The sequence below is a fragment of the Carassius carassius genome, chromosome 38 (genome assembly GCF_963082965.1).
Source record: "Carassius carassius chromosome 38, fCarCar2.1, whole genome shotgun sequence".
NCBI classification, from domain to species: Eukaryota; Metazoa; Chordata; class Actinopteri; order Cypriniformes; family Cyprinidae; genus Carassius; species Carassius carassius.
Genome location: NC_081792.1, coordinates 13525779 through 13546283, shown reverse-complemented (window position 1 = coordinate 13546283; position 20505 = coordinate 13525779). Strand labels below are relative to the sequence as shown.

General features: G+C 37.2%; 2 protein-coding genes across 12 annotated transcripts in view; both read right to left on the bottom strand.

Moving 5' to 3' along the window:
* The window catches only part of LOC132119386 (protein ECT2-like), a 34779-nt gene extending 20940 nt beyond the window's left edge, over positions 1 to 13839 (bottom strand). For 2 of the 7 annotated variants that reach the window (XM_059529279.1, XM_059529281.1), the window contains exons 1-11: positions 13525 to 13839; positions 12791 to 12972; positions 12538 to 12617; positions 10900 to 10995; positions 9824 to 10006; positions 8470 to 8559; positions 8268 to 8378; positions 4971 to 5044; positions 3161 to 3291; positions 2797 to 2912; positions 2464 to 2526 (exon numbers count right to left, since the gene is read on the bottom strand). In XM_059529279.1, the coding sequence (XP_059385262.1) occupies positions 2464 to 2526; positions 2797 to 2912; positions 3161 to 3291; positions 4971 to 5044; positions 8268 to 8378; positions 8470 to 8559; positions 9824 to 10006; positions 10900 to 10995; positions 12538 to 12617; positions 12791 to 12923 (1077 nt within the window). In that variant the 5' untranslated portion in view covers positions 12924 to 12972; positions 13525 to 13839. The remainder of the gene's footprint in view (positions 1 to 2463; positions 2527 to 2796; positions 2913 to 3160; positions 3292 to 4970; positions 5045 to 8267; positions 8379 to 8469; positions 8560 to 9823; positions 10007 to 10899; positions 10996 to 12537; positions 12618 to 12790; positions 12973 to 13524) is intronic. The other 5 variants (XM_059529282.1, XM_059529284.1, XM_059529280.1 and 2 more) reach the window with 3 other exon arrangements.
* Positions 13840 to 15643: 1804 nt separating this feature from the next.
* LOC132119382 (guanine nucleotide exchange factor DBS-like) overlaps positions 15644 to 20505 on the bottom strand; it is a 71708-nt gene continuing 66846 nt past the window's right edge. For all 5 annotated transcript variants that reach the window (XM_059529268.1, XM_059529269.1, XM_059529271.1 and 2 more), the window contains 2 exons: positions 18831 to 18925; positions 15644 to 17200 (listed from right to left, as the gene is read on the bottom strand). In XM_059529268.1, the coding sequence (XP_059385251.1) occupies positions 17100 to 17200; positions 18831 to 18925 (196 nt within the window). In that variant the 3' untranslated portion in view covers positions 15644 to 17099. The remainder of the gene's footprint in view (positions 17201 to 18830; positions 18926 to 20505) is intronic.

Genomic DNA, 20505 nt, shown 5'->3' with positions numbered 1-20505 from the left:
CACATCGTGTTTTGTAGCTGAAAACCTTTAACAATGTGTGCAAACAAACAAAAGTACAGATTAAAAGCAAAAAAAAAAAAAAAGTGAACAAAGAAAAAACGTAAAGCAGCCTGCAGCAATTAGGCTATTGTACAGAATGTAGCTTACACTTAACTTTTAAACTGTCAGCATATCTTTTTTGCTTTTTTTTCTATTGTTTCAAATGTTCTTGTTAAGAAATACGGGCATGTAAACATGATCGGGGGAAAGTCGGCTCCTTAGTCCGTTAACAATAAGGCCGGCCGCGGAGAAAACGTGCTCTCACAAATAACGATGTGCTAAGCGAATACGTTTTGTGAAGCGCTTCGTGTTTTCGTTTCACCACTGAATGGGATCCTCATCTGGTGGAATACATGAGTCCAGCAAGAATTGTTCCCACTCGTCTCGGCTGGACTCTCTGTAATCATCGCTGGAGAACTGGCTCAGCCTTTTACGACGAGTGGGCATAGCATCTTCTTCATCGTGGCGACTGCATCCGCACCACTCCCATCAAGGAAAATGTTCTTTTTTTTTTCTTACTTCTCTCATGTTTTCATCGAGAAACCTGAGATGTTTGTGCCGAGGGTCTAGGGCAGACACGAGAAGAGGAGTTTTCACTGCATTCTCCAAGTTAGCGGTGTTTATTCGTTGCTTGAGAGATGCTGCAACAATGTTCTTGGATCACTTTCTGTGATTCTCCACGGCATATTTGAAGTACTGTAGAAGACCGCAGTTCTTTTAGGGGACGTTCACATATCGTGTCTTTTGCATGCTCAAGTTTGTTATTTCCAATGTAGGCGCGCGGTTGCGATGCGCACGCGGTCCCGTTTTTTCCAGGCGCGTCCGCACCGCATCGAGTAAAAAACATCTCAACTTTTCAGAATGCCGCAAGCGCACCGCAGGTCATGTGACAAGAACTAAACATTCAGCTTCATCCTTTCCTGTAACAACGTTGAAAGCTCAGCCAAGATGAAGGAACAGCTGATCATTGTATATGGATTGCCATTTTGAAATAAATTTAGTAGCAGAGCTACTGAAAGCGATTTTTTTTGTGCTGCAAATCCATTTATCCTTTGCTGAAATTTCCGCGTCTTCATGGAGAGAACGCGTCGCCTCAGGAGCGCTTCTGCCCGAGCGCTTTGGAAAGAAGGAGAAAGCGGCTCGCATAGCCTTTTCCACGCCTTATTAGGCGCGATATGTGAATGGCCCCTTAATCATTCATTAATTATGTTTTGCTTGCATACACCTTCAAATATGCCGTGGAGAATCACAGAAAGTGACCAAATTAGGTTTTATTGTGAACTTTTATTTTTATTTTTTTTTTTTGCGAAATTCGAATATCATTTTTATTTATCGAATAATTAGAGCAGAACGAATATTCGAATGTTCGACTACACGTGCACATCCCTATTCGAAACAAAACGAAATCTCGGCAAAATGCAACATTTGCAGCAAGATTGTTTCGTGCATAGGAGGGTGCACGTCAAACATGATAAAGCACCTCCGATGTCATGGACTGCAAGTAAATGTGTGCCCTGTATTTGACGCGCTGCGCCGACCGTCCTCCGCTGCCTCTTCCTCTGGCTCCAACCCCCAGCCTGGCACCGCAGTGACTACACTGCAGTCCGAATCCGGTAAGTAAAACAATACATACAAAAAATATGTCTTGCGCCAACATTGAGGCAGCTAACAAATTAGCCCAAATGGTGGTGGAACCAACAAAAGACTTATCCTTTGCTGTCAAATCTTGCTTTCTCTTATTTATGTGTTCAAGCGTCATCTACTCCGAGCGAACGTGTTTTCTCCACAGCAGGAGATACAATTTGTCCAGAACGCTCACGCATCCTGCCTGAGAAAGCAGACATGATAATTTTCTTGAACAAAAATTCTGATTTTATACTGTACCTGCTGCTAATCTGGACTGAGTTTTAAAAGTTGTTTCTAATAGTTTATTTTCTATTCTGCACCAGGTTAGCCCATCAGTGGGAGCAAGGTAATGTTTAAGTACCTGCAGTATCATACACTGTCATGTGTAAATGTTTGTGAGGTTTTCAAAAATAAAGCTCTCTTGAGGAAAGTGTACCCCTGTGAAAATAAATTCATAATTAATAATATTTATATAATATTCAAGTTCATAGATTTGATATTTATATTGTAGTTGAAAACAGCCCTGTGAGAAATTCATAGTAAAGTTAATAAAAAGTAAAAAGTTCATAGAATTCAAATTGATGGAGAAGGTCAGACTATTTTCTTCAGAAAGACAGTTGGTTAGCTAAGCTCATTTAAAATATCTTAAACTTTTTTTGACCCTGCCTCTTAAAAGAATCGGAATCGAGAATCGTTGGGAACCGGAATCGAAACAAGGAATCGGAATCTTTCAAATTTAAACGATACCCAACCCTAACTTCCACACCCCAAATGCAGTGAATTTCCTGGTTTCCTCACCTTTTCGTAAGAGTACATGACTTCCCCAGCACGGGCATCCATTTGTATACTTCCCCAAAACCACTGCAGAAAGACACAAAATGAGAAATTAAATTTGAAGATGCATTCATTTAAATCACTTTCACTGAACCCTTTAACACCTTAATACTGATGCATTAATGATCGTAACTGAGCTACTAAAACTTGTGATGTCTGCCAAAAAAACTCTTAAACCTACTAGATAATAAACTAGGACAGGAAAGCAGTGTAAAATAACGGAGTGTATTTTTAAACACTATTATTAAGGACCCACGCAAATCCCAGTGTGTGTTTCTGTGTCTGTACGGTTCATACCTCCTGCTTCACTACGTAGAGTCTTTTGGAGGCAGTAAACGGCAGTTCTTTAATGGAGTTCTCCTCAACTACCAAGTGTGTGCACCTTTCATCACCCACTGCCTGGAACCGTCCACCTGGACAAAACAAGCAGTACACACTCCTTTAAAAAAAATCCCCCTCAAGCAGAAATCAGGGGTCATTTGGTTTAACAGATGTCTAGCAATATAGAAAAATACAGAAGAACGTCCTGGAGTCAAAATCTCAGTTGCATCAGAGTGAAAGGCATTGGTTAACCAAGAATTATTTGAGCAGAGGTTTTGTGACATATTAAAACATTTTAGACTTGTTTCAAAAAGTACACTAATGCATGAGAGATCAGTACCGTGTTTCTGCGTCCTCTCCTCCATGTTGGTCTTCTCCTCTTCAGAGAAGCCCAGAAAGCTCAGGACGCAGTCCTGGAATGGAGGGACCTTAAACTCGGTGCGGAACTCCTCGTTGCCTGCATGAAAATTACTAAAGACAAACAAATAATTAAACAAGTACCGTATTTTCCGGACTATAAGTCACACTTTTTTTTTCATAGTTTGGCTGGTCCTGCGACTTATAGTCAGGTGCGACTTATTTATCAAAATGAATTTGACATGAACCAAGAGAAAACATTTCCGTCTACAACCGCGAGAGGGTGCTCTATGCTGCTCAGTGCTCCTGTAGTCTACACTGAAAACATTGAGCGCCCTCTCGCGGCTGTAGATGGTAATGTTTTCTCTTGGTTCTTGGTTCTAAATAAATGCGACTTATAGTCCAGTGCAACTTATATATGTTTTTTTCCTCGCCATGACGTATTTTTGGACTGATGCGACTTATAATCAGGTGCGACTTGTAGTCCGAAAAATACGGTAATCATATACACCTCAAGACCAAAATGTCACAAATTTTTTTTTTTCATCTGAACATAGTTTGGAGAGTGTCTGAAAACTAATAAAATCAAACAGTGTAATTTTGTTAGTGTTAAAAGTATTATTACAGGTCTATTTGAACTTAACATTAGGGGAGTGCTATATATCGGTTAAGTATTGCGGTTTAAAAATGTGATTTTAAGCCACTGAAATGCAATCAGCAGTGAAAGAGAACTCGTTTCACTATATACGTGCACTGTCAGAGAGGTGCGGGCAGCACATGAAGACGGTGCTCATAGAGCACAGGAGAATTGAAGATTTATTTTTACAGCTTTATAGGCCTTGAACGGTTAAAGGGATAGTTCACCCAAAAATCAAAATTATTTCATTAATAACCCACCCTCATGTCGTTCCAAACCCGTGAGACCTCCGTTTATCTTTGGAACACATTTTAGATATTTTAGATTTAGTCCGAGAGCTCTCAGTCCCTCCATTGAAACTGTGTCAATGTGTACTGTTTACTCAAACAGTACACTGACTGAACTGCTGTGAAGAGAGAACTGAAGATGAACAACGAGCCGAGCCAGATAATGACTCGTTCATGAGTCAAGAACCATTTCTGTCAGATGCGTCCGATTCGAGAACCGACTTGATGATACTGAGCATGTGTGATTCAGCATGAAACTGTTTGAGTGTACTGTTTGAGTAAATGAATTGCTCCGTGATACTGGTTTGTTTGAACTCAGAGGAAGTGTCAGCCACATTAAAAAAGTTAACAGCTTAAGTCATTTGCAGATTAATGCGTATTGGAGATGCGAACCGTTTAAAACGATTCAGTTCGATTTGGTGAACTGTTTCAAAAAGATCCGGTTACATCGAATGATTCGTTCACGAATCGGATATGACAAACTGCTTTGTTTTGAACTGTCTTACAACAGACACGGAAGAGAAGACAATGCTGAATAAAGTAGTAGTTTTTGCTATTTTTGGACCAAAATGTATTTTCGATGCTTCAAAAAATTCTAACTGACCCTCTGATGTCACATAGACTACTTTGATGATGTTTTTCTTACCTTTCTGGACATGGACAGTATACCGTACTGTCAGCTTCAATGGAGGGACTGAGAGCTCTCGGACTAAATCTAAAATATCTTAAACTGTGTTCCAAAAATAAATGGAGGTCTTACGGGTATGGAACAACATGAGGGTAAGTTATTAATGACATAAGGGGTAGTGGCAAGGGGTAGTTTTATGCCTCACACACACACACACACACACACACACACACAGTCTTACATGTCATCTCTGTGCTCCCATGCCTTGTGTATCCATTCAGGGGTGAGGATGGGTGTGCCCATGCACACTGCCAACTAAAAAGAAAAAGAGAGAGAAAAAAACAGTGAATAGCATCTGGATGGAAGAGATCCCCTCACTAAAGCCTGATCAATGCATTATGCATGAGACTAATGAATGATTCAGCCCAATACAGCACGCTGTGAGGAGAGATACATGAGAACTGTTTTAATCAAACCATCTCTAAATAACGCAGACATGTCGAACGCAGACAGTAGACCCAGTTACGAACAGCACACGTGGGGTCTGGAAATAGGAAATAGCCGTCACTGACCAAAAGACAAAAGGCTCTTCATTCAGGCTGATAAGAATTAACATATTATTAATGAGGAAATAAAGGTAATAAATCATGTCAACAGTTTTGTTGACTGACCTTCTTCAAACTCAGAGTACAAAGGGTACTGGGATTCAAAGTTGAGAAGGAATTTAACCAATTTCTGCTGAATATTTACAGTAGTCTCACATCACCGGACTCTACAATCCTACTTTCTCTGGTCAAGAACCACCCACTGTGACAGGAACAGATGTGAAGTGGTATGATCAAGTTTGTTTAAACTTTAGTTAGTGTGTAATGTTGTTGTTAGAGTACAAATAATATCTGTAAAATTCTAAAGCTCAAAGTTCAATGCCAAGCAAGATATTTTATTTAACAGAATTCGCCTACAGTGAATGACCCGTTTGGACTACATCCCTCTACTTCCTGCAGTAATGACGTCACTAGAACCGTTTTTTGACTAACCTCCGCCCACATGAATACACTAAAAAGGGGGCATGTTGCGCTCGCACGGAGAAGGAGGAAGAGCTGCGTTTGTGTTTGTCGCCATGTCGTCGAAAAGCTGTTATTTTCATCTTGGAGTCCAATCACCTTTGTTTGGCCTTCCCAGGGACGCTGTACTTAGAGATCAATGGTTAAAATTTATGTTTAACTCGGTTCCCGAAAATTATAATCCACATGTAAAACTATGTGCCTCACATTTTGCTGAGGACATCTTCCTCAATCTCAATCAGTTTAATGCCGGATTCGCACAAAGATTATTCTTGAAGGATGGAGCAGTTCCCTCTTTGTCTTGAGAATGCGTTGTTTATGGACCACAACAGGTAAGTGTATTTTATTATTTAAGTTGGTGCGTTTAACAGTTTCTGTAACTTATTACACAAAGGGCAACGCTGTTTAGCTTTGTTAACTAGATGTTAGGGCTGTGCAAAAATTCGAATGCGATTTCATGCGCATCTCGTCAGTGAAGACTTTCTGTGATTAGAAGTACATCTCCAGCACGTGCGTTCAGATCAGGATTGCCAGGTTTTCAAAACAAATCCTGCCCACTTACTTCTCAAAACTAGTCCAATAGCGTTTCCAGGAGGGCAGCGTGCGCTAAGCTGCCGTCGAATCACAACACAGGAACCGCTGGCACAATCAGAACTCGTTACGCATTTCTGAATGAGGGACTTTATAGAACAAGGAAGTCATCAGCCCGTTTTTATGACAGTGAAAACAGCGGTATACAGATAAGTGAATTGTGTGAAAAATACTGTGTTTTTTACACGCGAAACATGAACACATGTTATATTGCACACTGTAAACACAATCAAAGCTTCAAAAAAAGCACGGAAAATGGGACCTTTAAAATACTTTTTTTAATAAAAAAAAAATATATATATTTTTTTTATCTAGGGTTGTTCATTTTAACCAGTTAACAGTTACGAATTTTGACCAATTAAAACAATCAGTTAAACGGTTGAAAAAGTCATTTATTTATTTTTAGTAATTTATCAAAATATTTAAAAAGGTTGGATGCATGATTAAAATACGCTACGGGTATAAAAAAATAGTTTTTTTTTTTGAGAGCGAGAAAAAAAAACAAAGTCGTGTATAGGTCGCATTTTATTATTTATTTCAGAAATGGGCCTAATGCCAACTCAAAATAGTTACAAACATTATAATAAACACAGTAAACATAGCTAGGCTATTTTAGTTCCCCTCACTCCACAACAAATCCTTTCAATTGACACCATTTAGAAACGAACAAGAATTAAAAATATAAGAAGCTATAGCAATATAAACGACAAGCCAAAATGAATTAATTTAGGTTAAAACGAAACAAACCAATGTTGGGTCTCTCATTCGACACAAAAACAAATGTTTCCATTTTCGCTATATTTGAATGCCAAATTATTATTTATGTAAGCTACTTCACTGGCGTTACAATATCCATGTTAATCCACGTTTGCATAGCATCATGCAAGTACGGTGATAACACTTAACGGCACAGATTTTACTAGCCTACATATTTAAACTAAGCAGTGTGTGTGTGTTTTTTTCCATATATTTGCCTGACTGTATTTTATTATGATAATGAACAGGCTGCACTGTAAAGGTAGCAAAGCTTAACTGTGTGAGCGCATGCAGTGCCAGCGCAATCATTTGACATTTTTTTCTTTTCCTTCTAACAATGGAGGCAACTGCTGCTTTTAGTCAAAGATAATCGGAATTGTAAAAGGTTTGCATTTATTTGTGTACATTCACAATAAAAACAAATCTTTGTGATTTTGTAATATAAGCCTAAAAAACAAAAATGGATGCCGCATTCTACCGCCTGGTGTCTTTTCACGCAGAACAAAAATGAACCGAAACTCTGCATACTAAACTACAGTTTTTCATTTATCTTAGGCCTATTTATTCATTATATATATATAGCCTAGCTTTATGATGTTTTTCTCCGCTCGCTGAGGTGCTGCAGTTGCATGATGTGAAATGAAGACCATGTGAATCCTCATGTTCTGTTGTTTGCTGCTTTTTGCACATGTAAAATTAATTCCCGGGAAACAAGTGTTAGTATTTTTAACAGGTCATAGACACTTCGCTATTAACAAGCGTCGGTTGTCATTTAGGAAAAATAACCAAAATGAACATCCCTAATTTAATCAGAATTACGATAATTTAAAAATGTGTGAAAAACGTAATGCTTTAATCAGAATTTTTGCCAAATAAAATGTTCAAAAGAACAGCTTTTATTTAAAATTTTTTTTTTTTTGTAACATTGTGTATTGCATGCATGTATACTGTTTTTTGTTGGCATGTCTTTTATATTTTATGCAAATATTACACTCTCCAGTAGACCACACAGCTGAGTTTTTGATTTGTCTATACACTGGTGTATATAGTGGAAAGGATTTGACAACTAAAAAGCTGTTTGTTTGTTTTTTTTTACCTGCTGATTCACGGATACGGTGGATACATACCCTGTACTTTTCACCATGTGTAGAACGGGCGATGAGGTGCGTTACTTTAGCGCTGTCAAATTCTTTTCGGATGGTGCCGCCCATGTGATGGACAAGATTTACCAGAGTAACCTGAAGAAAAGCACAGTTAATTAGAACAAATAATCTGACAGTGACATTATGGGCTGCTTCTGAGTCAGATGAATGGGAAAGCAGAACTCACCACTTCATCTTTTTTACGGAATCCGGTGAAGCAGAGAGACAAGTTGAGCATGGTCATTGAGTAGAGAGGCCTGGAGGAGAACGGCAGAGGCTATGGACAAGGACATGGAGAATTATGGAACATATCATTAATATGCCTCAATCTCTGCTATCTGAGAATGCACACTAAAATATAAAAAGAGAACAAAACCTATGGCACAAGGAGGTTAAGATCATATCATATATGATTTAGATTTATCATATATCATAATAGGAGGTAATTTGCATATAAAAGTCTTAAAGTACAGTATTAGAGGTTCAGCAGCAAAAATGTATTACAAGTAGTATTGTAACTCCTAAGCAAACACTAATAGTATTTATTGAACTATAAATATATAATTTCATGATACTTCAGAAATCATTCTAATATGCTGATTTCATGCACACTTATTGTTGTTGCTTTCTGCGTTTGTTACATTAAAAAAAAAAATATATATATATATATATATATTTTTTTTTTTTTTTAATGTAACAAACGCAGAAAGCAACAACAATAAGTGTGCATGAAATCAGCATATTAGAATGATTTCTGAAGGATCATGTGACACTGATTACACTGTGAAATACAACTTTGCCATCACATGAATAAATGACATTTTAAAATACACTGAAAAAAATTTATAATAATTTTACATTGCAATTTAATATTACTGATTTATTATATTTTCGACCAAATAAATGTAGCCTTGCTAAGAGATTTTAAATATTTAAAAACCGTAATAATTTCAAAACATTTGTAATATCTATTTTTAATTATACATTCTAAATGAATACAAGTATTTAAAAAAGTATATATTATTCATTAAAACATATACATATTTCATTTAATTTTGTGTGCGTGTATACATGTATGGGTGTGTACATGTACATATAAAATCACATGAGACTTCTCAGAAGGCAGACCTTTCATATAAAGTGGCAGCTAAGTTGTGCACCACAAAACAATAAGACAAGCCTTCATTTCCCACTGGGGTGGAGTGAAGCATCTATATTCTAGTCTTCGTCAGACTTAATCTTTCTGTCCGCCACTGATCGCTGGCCAGCCAAGTGTTCATTTCACTTTGGAATATCTGAGGGAGTTAAGCAGACACTCCGGTGTACACTCAGATAAGCCAGCAACATTTTCCAGACTTCACAGGAGCAATCAAAGCTGCTTACAGATCCGTTTCAGTTGGAAGAACAACTTTATTTCAACAAGCTTTCATTCAACCCGTGAAGGCATACCAGTATCAAACCATTTCACCGCCTCAGGGAGAAAAAAACCCCACAAGATGACTGTGATGCTGTGTGTGCATTCGTTTTATTTCAGGCCTTACCTCTCCCTTGCTGGCGCAGTGCATCACGGCAGGAGGCCCCAGGATACGGTTGTCATTCTTGTACAGGAAGTTGTATTCAGGAGCCTGGAAGTCTTTCAACACAAACACGGTCTCGAACTCGCAGTTCTCGCCGTCACCAAAATCTCTGACATTGTCAGTCTTAATACAGGGCGTGTTTATTTCCTAATAGGGATGAAGAGGACACAGTCTCTTAAACAAAATAAAGATGACTGAGAATGAGTATATCAGCAAACCCATTAGATGGATTGTGATCAGAATTTCTTCACTGCAGAGAGAGCTCTCCTTTTAGTATAAGGGGTCTCAGAGATGTTAAAGCGTTCCGACAGATGACACACTGCAGGAAGACAGCAGTCATTTGTCAAATGCAGATTTAGTGGATACAAACACAAGTGTCAAGGCCGGTTCACACAGGACAGTTAGACAATTAAGTACACAACAGAACACATATCGAATCACAAGGTAATTTCTGTCTATTAACTTGTTAATCACAAGTTAAATTCTGTCTATTTTCTTAACAGTAAAATCAGCATATCAGAATGATTTCTTAAAGATCATTTGGCAAATTTGAAATTATAGTAATTTTATAGCACAATATTGTGTCATAATGCAGTAATATTTACTAGAAATATTTTCCTAGGTGAGCATATGGAAGAATATGTCCGCTGTGAACAGCCCGGTAAGATTTTTAAGGGAACTGTTAGTGCAGAAATTTCCATTATTCTTGTCATTTGGGATTCATTTCAGAAATTATTATTCTATGACTTACCTGAATGCAAAAATATTCAGACAAATTCAACATAAAACTAAAACAGGAATTAATCACCAAAGGGCTGATTACATAATTGATTTAATTAATTCTTCATTTAATGGATTAAAGACCACCTGCTGGACAAACACAGAACAATTGTTAGATCACATTGTTAGAGTCCAGACCACCGTGTGAGTGAGTTCGATATTAAACGGCACAGTGCCACACCGAATCCGCCCTTAAAACACCATGCCGCAAATCCCCCGGTGCTCTCAAGCATGCAAAGATTCCGGGTTCCGAGACGTACCATATTGACTATAGATTTTATCAATTTCTCACACGCCTCTGTGCCCGGCTGCCCTTCTTTAATCTTTACCACAGGAACTTCCATTATTGTGATGGCCTGTAAAAATGAAGAATTGACGTCAACCTGACAACCCAAAGCTGATAAATTTCCCAGGCAGGAGGGTCTAAAACCTGTCAGAAGAACCGAGATGAGAACTTCAAACAAATGTCAAGAGAAGTCTAGGAGGAAGTTCCGCTAAAGGTAATAAGCTGCATAAGGACAGGGAGAATAGATTACTAAAAGAAGTAGCTACTGTACATCTGTACATCATGTCAAGGCAAGGGCAAGGATAGGAGACTTTCAGGAACATCCCCTTCCTCCCCGAGCAGTACATGACCAGTTTCATTCCGAATCCACACACATTTAACCTCATTTAACAAGCTCTGAGCCTGAATGTCCCATCGCCGACCCGTGCTCCCTCCAAACACGACTGTCAGAGCAAATAAAGGAGCAATCATAACCGCTCCTGTTAACTCCCAACCGCCACATACCACATGTCAGTGTAAGAATGCAAAGTAAAATGTTCATCAGCATCAAATCCAGTTTAGAATCAGAGAGAGCACGGTCCTCAAAGTTCCTGATCAATTTACTGTCACACTTGGCCAAATTCTGCATCTGTTCTGGACTCAAACAGCAGTTATTGCATGAAACAAAACAAAGATCTACTGAATGTCTACAGTATAGTACTGTTGCATAATAATTATAAAAAAACATAGAAAGCATAATAAGAGGAACAAGAAAAAAGTAAAATGTCAGTACGAGACTTTCTGAGACTATAATGGCATTTCATCATAAGAAGCCCAACTCCGTTAATTCTCAGTGCTTGTCAAAAACTACTACATTAATTAAAAATAGCTAAATAATTCAATTTTTACAGGCACATATTAAGGAAATATTTTTTTATTATAATTTACCATTAGGTGCTATAGCGACTGCTAAAATTAAGTCAGATTTTGGGGTCAGTAAGACTTTTTTTGGAGGAAAGAAAATTATTCAGTTAGCATGCATTTCATTGATCACAAGTAAAGGACTTTTAACAAGACTTTTACATTGTAACAAAAACAATTAATTAAATTATTTTTTAGAACATTCGAATCAAAAAAGAAAAAAAAGATAAAAAGAAATAAATCACAAGTTTCCACAAAAATATTAACAGTTATAACTGTTCAACATCAACAATAATAAGAACGAGAATGATTTCTGAAGGTTCATGTGACTCTGAAGACTGGAGTATGGCTCTCACACAGAGAGAGCATGGCGTCACAGAAATAAATTGCATTTTGAAATATATCTAAACAGAAAATACATTTATAAAAACTTAAATACAAGTTTTGTTAAATATTATATTTTACAATCATGTTTTCACTGTATTTTTGATCAAACAAATGCAGCCTTGGTGCATAAGAGACTTCTTCCAGAAACATCCTATTAGCAAACTGATTACTTTTTATCAGGTTGAAAGATTCTGAAGCTCTTCTTCTCCAGCTAAACTCACACTGAACTTGGAATATTTTAGAGGGGTCTGATTTATTATTTTATTTCATCTTACCTCAGAGAAAACAATATATATATAAAAAGCTCAACTCTCTTCTTTGGTACCTGAAGAGCTTTCTCAAGTTCTGCGATGTTGCCGGCCTCCCCCAACAACACCACCCTGGTCTCAACTCTGGGCAATACATCTAAAAAATACAAATAAAAAAGACCACAGGAAAAGGTGAATCTCTATGGAAATGGACAAAACAGAGGGAGAGAAAATAACCTCTTCTGTTATGTTTATGCTCAGCAAAACGGTCCACCCTTCAGAAATGTCACTTGATATAAGATTCATCGAGATGGAGGGCAGTTCACTTACCCTCCGTCTCATCTGCAAATAGACCCATGAAAATGTGCTCCTTTGAGGTCTCGGCCATCCGGGAGTCATATACGGAGGAGTCCACCAGCAGGCTGCGGCCCAGCCCTAAAGTAACTATGCTGCTGTCAGCCATGGCGCTGTGACAAGGGGTGGCAACCCAGTCCTGTCCAGAAGATCAACAGCTGGAGGCCAGAAAGAAAGGAGTGAACAAGGTCGGCACAAAAATAAGAGACAAACAGCTGAGTTGCTAGGAGGAAATGAAGGTAAAGGAAGGAGAAAATCAATATATATATATATATATATATATATATATATATATATATATATTTCTGCACCAAAATTAATCAATGTTAACTTATGATCTTAAAAAATAAAAATTTTAAATGACAGCTGAACAAATGTAACGAGTAACGTTACTTAATCTGAACTTTACATTAATAACAAGCTGGTGCAGTTCATTATCAGAACCAGAACGACCAAACGAGAAACAAAACTTTAAGTGTGTGTGTGTGTGTGTGTGTGTGCGTGAGATTGAATGTACATTTTAACAGATAAAGTTAATTAAATAAAGTAATACATAAAGATCTGTCAGGTTTTTTTGAGAGCAATGTTGTGACAGCTGATTGGCAGCGGTTTAATGACTAACGTTAGCTAGCTAACGTTAACTTCTAAACAAATGAAAATCTTACCAACAGAGTCTTGTAGATTTAAGCAGTTGTATGATGAAAACTTACCGTACAGAAGTTGGATGAGTCCAGAAATGTTTTGATGAATGAAGAAACACTGAGAGTTCGACTGGCTGCTAAACCAGCTGAAGCAATCTCGTTTTTGTTCGTTTGACCAATTGGTTAAAACTGATGCGTAAAGTTGGGCAGGTAAACACCGCTGTCCTCTCAATGACACGAAAAGTTTGTCTAAAGTGCAAAATAAAACGATTAAGTTACGAAAATAAGTTGAGTTGGTATTTTAAGCCCATTGTATACGCTCATTTGATATTTTGCTCTGCTCAACTCACTCTCTCTCTGAATTCAAAAAAGCAAGCAAACATGAGAGCCCAGCACCGATTGGCTGAGAGTGACGAGCTCGGCGGAAGTTTTGAGGCGACGCCTCTGATTGGCTGTTGAATTCAAACGGCGATGCACGCTGTAGTAGAATCGGCAGCTCTGTCCGTGAATGATTGACACAAGTTTTTATTAAATAACAGTCTTCAACGCTATGATTAAGAGACAAGATACTAATGAAACTGTTCGTCCTTACAAACTTTACGTTAAGCATAGTTTTCATAGAAATGCAGTTACTGTAAATTGTCATTAATCTAATCTAATGGATTTTGAAGTGTTAAAGCATTAACGTTAGTCAAAGTCACCTTTATTTATATAGCGCTTTAAACAAAATACATTGCGTCAAAGCAGTTCATCATTGAATTCAGTTATGTCATCTCTGTTCAATTAAATAGTGTCTGTGCATTTATTTGCAATCAAGTCAACGATATCGCTGTAGATATATATATATATGTATGTGTGTATATATATATATATATATATATATATATATATGTGTGTATATATATATATATATATATATATAGCCTATATATATATATATATATATATATATATATATATACATATATTGTTGCAGTTGCTTGCACTTACAAACATTACCATGCTTTTGTATGAAAATACAATTATTGTAATTACAAAATATATATATATATATATATATATATATATATATATATATATATATATATATATATATATATATATATATATATATATATATATATATATTAAATGCAATTGCTTTAATATATTAATATAATATTAATAGGGGCAGAAGTATAAAGGCATTAGTAATATATTAAATTATTTACAACTTGCTTCTACACTTTAAAACTAATTTATTATGGTTTTATAGTAGCAACTATACAGTAATAATAGTAGGCCATTTTATGGAAACGATTACTTTGGTAGATTATGATAAGACAGGGGCGTTGCACAAGATCCACGGCCCTATGCATAGGCAGTCCTGATGGGCCCCCATGGCCCCGCCCATGAAAATATCCAGGTAAAATAAAATATATTCCAGACTTTTCAAGGGCTCTCTCTTTCCTTTCTGGAAATCAGTACTGGTTTAACCCCAGTCTGACGCCCCTGTGATGAGGTGTGAATCAAACTTAATAAAGGCAATGTTTTATTGAACAAGTGAATGCATGATTCAATTATGAAATGTAGTTTCTTTTTTCTTCATTGACATCTTAAATCTGAATTAAGTTAAAAAAAATAAACCCCATCATCCTGCAAAGTCCCATTAACTTCCTTTGAAACCGAGCAATGAGACACGGCCTGCCCTCCGCACATCCAAAATTGACTGAAGTCTCCTTTGTTCTTCATTTTGCCCAGCCTGCATTCAGGGGCGTGGGGGCAACTCATGATAAATAGACTGCCAGGTGTCTTCAAAATCTTTAGACACCTGAAGCCAAGCTGAAGGACAAGGTAAAGGCAGCTTGAGTGCACTTTTTAAAAATTCCGTTTCAATGCTTGTCACATCTCTCTGTCTTTGTGTCCTGCTCTCTCCACTCTCCTTGCTTCTCTTCTGCTTTACTCTCCCATCGCCCCTCATGAGTCTTTGGGAATTTGAAAGACATGCACCGTCTGTAGAACAAAGCCCAGTGAATCTTGCCTGGCCCTCTCTCTCTCTTTGCTGTCCTCCTTTCAGATGTGCACTTAAAAGAGCCTCTAATTACAACCAAAAATAGCCTAATGGACCACAGTTTTCAAACTGAAGGTTCTCAAGAGGAACTGTAGACAAGATTTTTTTAATTATAATACATTTCCATGACATTTCTAGTTTTGGTTGAGATTTGGTTGAGGTTTAATAGTCTCATATGCATAAGTCATATACATTGTTTTGTAAAGCATTCCATTGTGCATTTGGAAATGTAATACATATTCACATCAGCTGAAATATTGCCCATAAGGAAGCTGTGAAAAGCAAAATATTCACATACATATATGAACAGAATGATGATACTACCAAAAATCACATCTGCATTCACTATCAAGCATAATGCTTAGAAATGTACATACAAACAAAGAAAGAAACTCGGGTTTATTTTGGAAAGTAATTAAACTACGTCATCTTAAATCACAATTGTAAGTGGATATTGGCAGTTATGAGACAAAACATTTGGCATCATTACTACATTCATTGTCAAACTGTCATCCAGTTCTTCATGTCAAAGCCAGGAGGATATACAGTACATCTGATTTCTGTATTCTTTTCATCACAAACTGACAACGTTCATGAGCAATACTGTAAAATAATAATGTCAGATGCTTTTACAGTACAGCTGGAATATTGATGCTACAGCAATCACATTTAAAAATATCTCCAGAGTAAACCGTCCACATTTTTATTACCTTTCGAGATGATTTTTGTACAAGCAGACCATGATAGAGATGAATATATCAAGTAGAGTCAAATATTTGAAGAGGATTAAAGATATTCAGCTCTACAAACAGCAGAGGAACGAAGCTTTACAGATGGCTTATACAACTTTCATGTCTGAATATAAAAGAGAGTATAAATATGGTACAATACATTAGAGAATATTAAATCTTCAAAAGTGCTGTGTTTCTGACCAACAGTCTCATAAGCAAACAAGAAAAAAAAGAAAAAAAAATCAAGTATACTTAAAGCGATAGTTCAACCCCAAAAAAGGGGAAAACGGCTTCTGGTAGCCATTGACTTTCAGGGAATACCAGCAATGGTTTAGTTACCAACATTCTTCAAAATATCTTCTTTTGTGTTCGACAGAAGAACAAAATTCATACAGGTTTGGAACAACTTGAGGACGAGTAAATGATAACAACATTTTCTTTTTTTGGGGGGTGAACTATCCCTTTTATCCCCTATTTCAGTGAAAGTCTCAGCAGGACAGAATGGTCTAGAGTCTCTTCCTCTCAGTGTTTTCAAATAGCAACCTCGGTGCAGATATCAGCGTCTGGTGTTCACAGAGATTCAGATTATTCTTGCAGATTATAAATGCCCCTGCAATTGCTGCTAAGGCACAGCAGAGAGAAAGAACGAAGGCTGCATGCTGAATTTCTGACTCACAACTACAGAATACTGTCAATGTCACGTCAGCTCTGAAATGACTGGAATCCATTCTGATCGGTAAGTTCACCTGCTCCGTCAGCAGAGCAGATGTCTGTGTAGTATTACAAAGAATAGAATATTGAGCTGTTGTCGAGTATGATGTAAAGCATGATGCTATGGAAAGCGAGGACACATCGCAGCACGTTCAGCATGCAAATCTGACGTCCTGAGCGGGACGCTGTCCGGTGCTGTCGTCTGCCTCCTCTGTATCGGTGAGGGCAGCGGTGCAGAGGTCACTGAAAATATCTAAAAAGCAGAGAATGAGAAGATGAGTGACATAATATACTGTTTTCCCATCGAGAGCAGCAGGAAACAGGTGGCATAACAAAACCAGACCTTGCAACAGCCCTCGATCACAGCAAGGACAAGATACAGTACATGCAAAGAAGAAAACTGAAAAGGCATGACAAAGATGCAAACCTTCAAAGTGATTCCTGTGCTTTACGTCTTTTTAAATGGGATGAGAGCATTTTGTTCCTGCCAGTGAGCACAGGTGGAGAAGCTTGAAGCGCAACATGAAAAGCATTCAAACACTAAGTATATTCAGCTTCAAACAGCTGCAGGCCTCAACAATAAGGAGGAATCCATAGGATGATAAGGATGAAGCAAAACATTTTATTTTTTTTTTTTTTTTTTTTTGTGAAGAAAGGCTAAATTTAATTTAAAAAAAAACACAACATTGCCTAAATATGATACCTAAAATGAATGGAATAATCACAACAATGTCTCTGTGTGTGTTTTGTAAAGGCAACGCAACTTTTTACTCTTATTACATTTATATTACACTTATATTTAGTCATTTAGCAGACGCTTTTATCCAAAGCAACTTACAAATGAGGACAATAGAAGCAATCCAAACCAACAAAAGAGCAATCATATCTAAGTGCTGTGATAACTCTCAGTTAGCTTAACGCAGTACATGTAGCACTTTTTATTTATTTATTTATTTTATATTAAATAAAGAGAAAAACAAGTAGAAAAATAATAGGGAAGGCTAGTGTTAGGTTCATTTGTTGCTTAAAATAAAACTGTTAAAAAGATGTGTATTTCTAAATAAGATTTAACATTTCTATTCATCAAAGAAACAAAAAAATATTACATAAAATATTAAGCAGCATTATTAGAACAATTTCTGAAAGATCTTGTGACACTGAACACTGAAATAATGGCAGCTGAAAATTAAACTTTGACATCGCAAGAATAAATTACATCTTAAAATATATTGAAATAGAAAACAGTTCATTTAATTAGTAATAATATTACACAGTATCACTGTTTGTACTATATGTTTACTGTATGCACATCTGTTGGAGTCAATGAAGTAAGCGGAGGAAAAATCCTTATAGTTGAGTCCAGAGCTCTTAGTCAAAGCTTTAAAAGAATCAGCAGCACCTTGTTATTAAAGAAAAGCAAGAGTTGGCAAACAAGGCAAAAGTTGCATTGTGAGCACGTCAAGATTTCATGGAATGAACTGCATGCATGTGGAGGTGATGTCATGCACACCTCTTAAAAAAAAAATAAAGCAGACTGCGCAATCAGGTGCCTCCGTCAGTCTCGCCTTAAATTACAGCCGGTTTGTGTCACGACAGCGTCTTGTGTGAATTCACATGTAAGGTATGTGTTTGAGTGAGAACGGACTGAGTGACATCAGAAGTCAAAGTGCATTTTTTAATGGAGGGATAGGCAATGTTGGTCCTAAAGTGCCCTGACGTTGCTTGTCCCTGGTCTAATGCATCCATAAAAGATGCAATCCACATACAGTGCAGCAGCTATCATTATGTGTTGAATAGAATTAATTTTATGGTGACCATCAGTCTGGACTATGTGATGTCAATCATGCCTTTCTGCTGCTCATCCTGGGATTGGTGTGCGGTACCAGAGTTACTGTAAAGGTCTACTCCATCTGCTGTGGACTGCAGGACAGTGGGTGGCACCAGTCCTGTCTTCTGAGTTTTAAGGTTCTTGACTAGCCTAAAACATGAGAGACAGTGTTCATCTTCAACGGCAGCGTGGACTTACAGCTTTGTGCTAGAGAACCTGGAGCTCAAGGGTTCAATATGATTGGACTACTTAGAATTATCATTCGGACAACAAAAAAGGCTTGATGAACCTGTTATATATTTGGCCTGCAACACAAAACAATGTACCAAACAAAAAAGATCAAAATACCACAGAATTAAGCTGCAACACAACAGAAAAGCAACCCACAACAAAGAACGTCGTTATGGAATTGGACATCAATTTCAATATCAATTTCTGATTCACATGTGTTTCTAGTGGGACAGTGTATTGCAATGCATAAGCTAATCTAAAATTTAAATCTATAATCAAATTTAAATCTATAACATTGATTTTAAATGTTCTGAAAAAAACGTATTTTCCTCTGTAAATTTTGGTGTTGTGCACCATAGCCCACCATAGTTACAGATTTAGCTACATCAATTTAATTAGGATTTATTGACTTTTTATGGAGCCCGTAAAGGGACAAGGTGTCACGGTGTCTGGTCTGTGTTTCCCTGGGTGTCCACTAGTGGTCTCACTTCCCCATAGGCACCTCACTGCAGGCACTACATTTCCCACAAAGCCTTGTCCCTTCATCACGGTAATTGCACACCTGTTAATTGCACTCAGCTCTCTTCACTTCCATCGTAATTATCCTGTCTGTTTAAACCTGTCTGTTTTCTCTCTGTGTCATGGAGTCCTTATTTTCCGTAACCTGGTTTCCTCGCGTTCCTTGTGTTTCGAGTTTCTTGTTACTGTTTGTTTGTTTCTGGACTGATTTTTGGTTATGACCCCCTGCTTGTTTGGATTCTGATTTTTGGATTACCCAATAAACACACACTGCTCTTGGATCTCTCGTCTCCTGTATCAACATGTCCCGTAGAGGCTCAGTAACTTTTACCTGAAGTGAGGAAATGTACAATACAAGCAATAATATTAAGGAGTCAATGATGTTTTAAGTGCTGCAGAGACCATGATATAAATTAAATTATCAGCTTTGATAACTACATGCTGTTTTTTTTAAATGGTAAATTACTTTTGGGGATTAATCATAAAATAGCTTGCCAATAAAAAATAATTGCAGATTTATTCACTGATTTCTATAAAAAAAAAACATGTCATTCTAGGGCTAAGCAGTAGTGCACAGTTAAAATAAACAAGTTTTTGTAGGGTACAAGTTTGAGGTTTACTGGTTATACTGTGGGAAACTGGGATTATGTTGAGATTTTGGCAATCAGTATCAATGCAGAAAAAACAGCACAACCACCACAAGTTTCTTGACTGTTTGTGTATCGCATACACTCCTGACACAACTGAGCAAACTCGAAAGCATCCTGTGGCTGAAGATGTGAAGCCAGCTACCTAAACTTTAGCTCGGCTCTGCACAATGTCAAAACATCCATGAAAGCCTGAAAACTTCTTATGAAGTGTTTGAGGGGGTTGATTGGTGAGCAAAGAAAACTTTGAAACACTTTACAAAGCAGAAACTCAAGCACTGAAAATGACTGGAGACAGTTTTCAAGATTAAATATGTATGAGATACTTCAGAA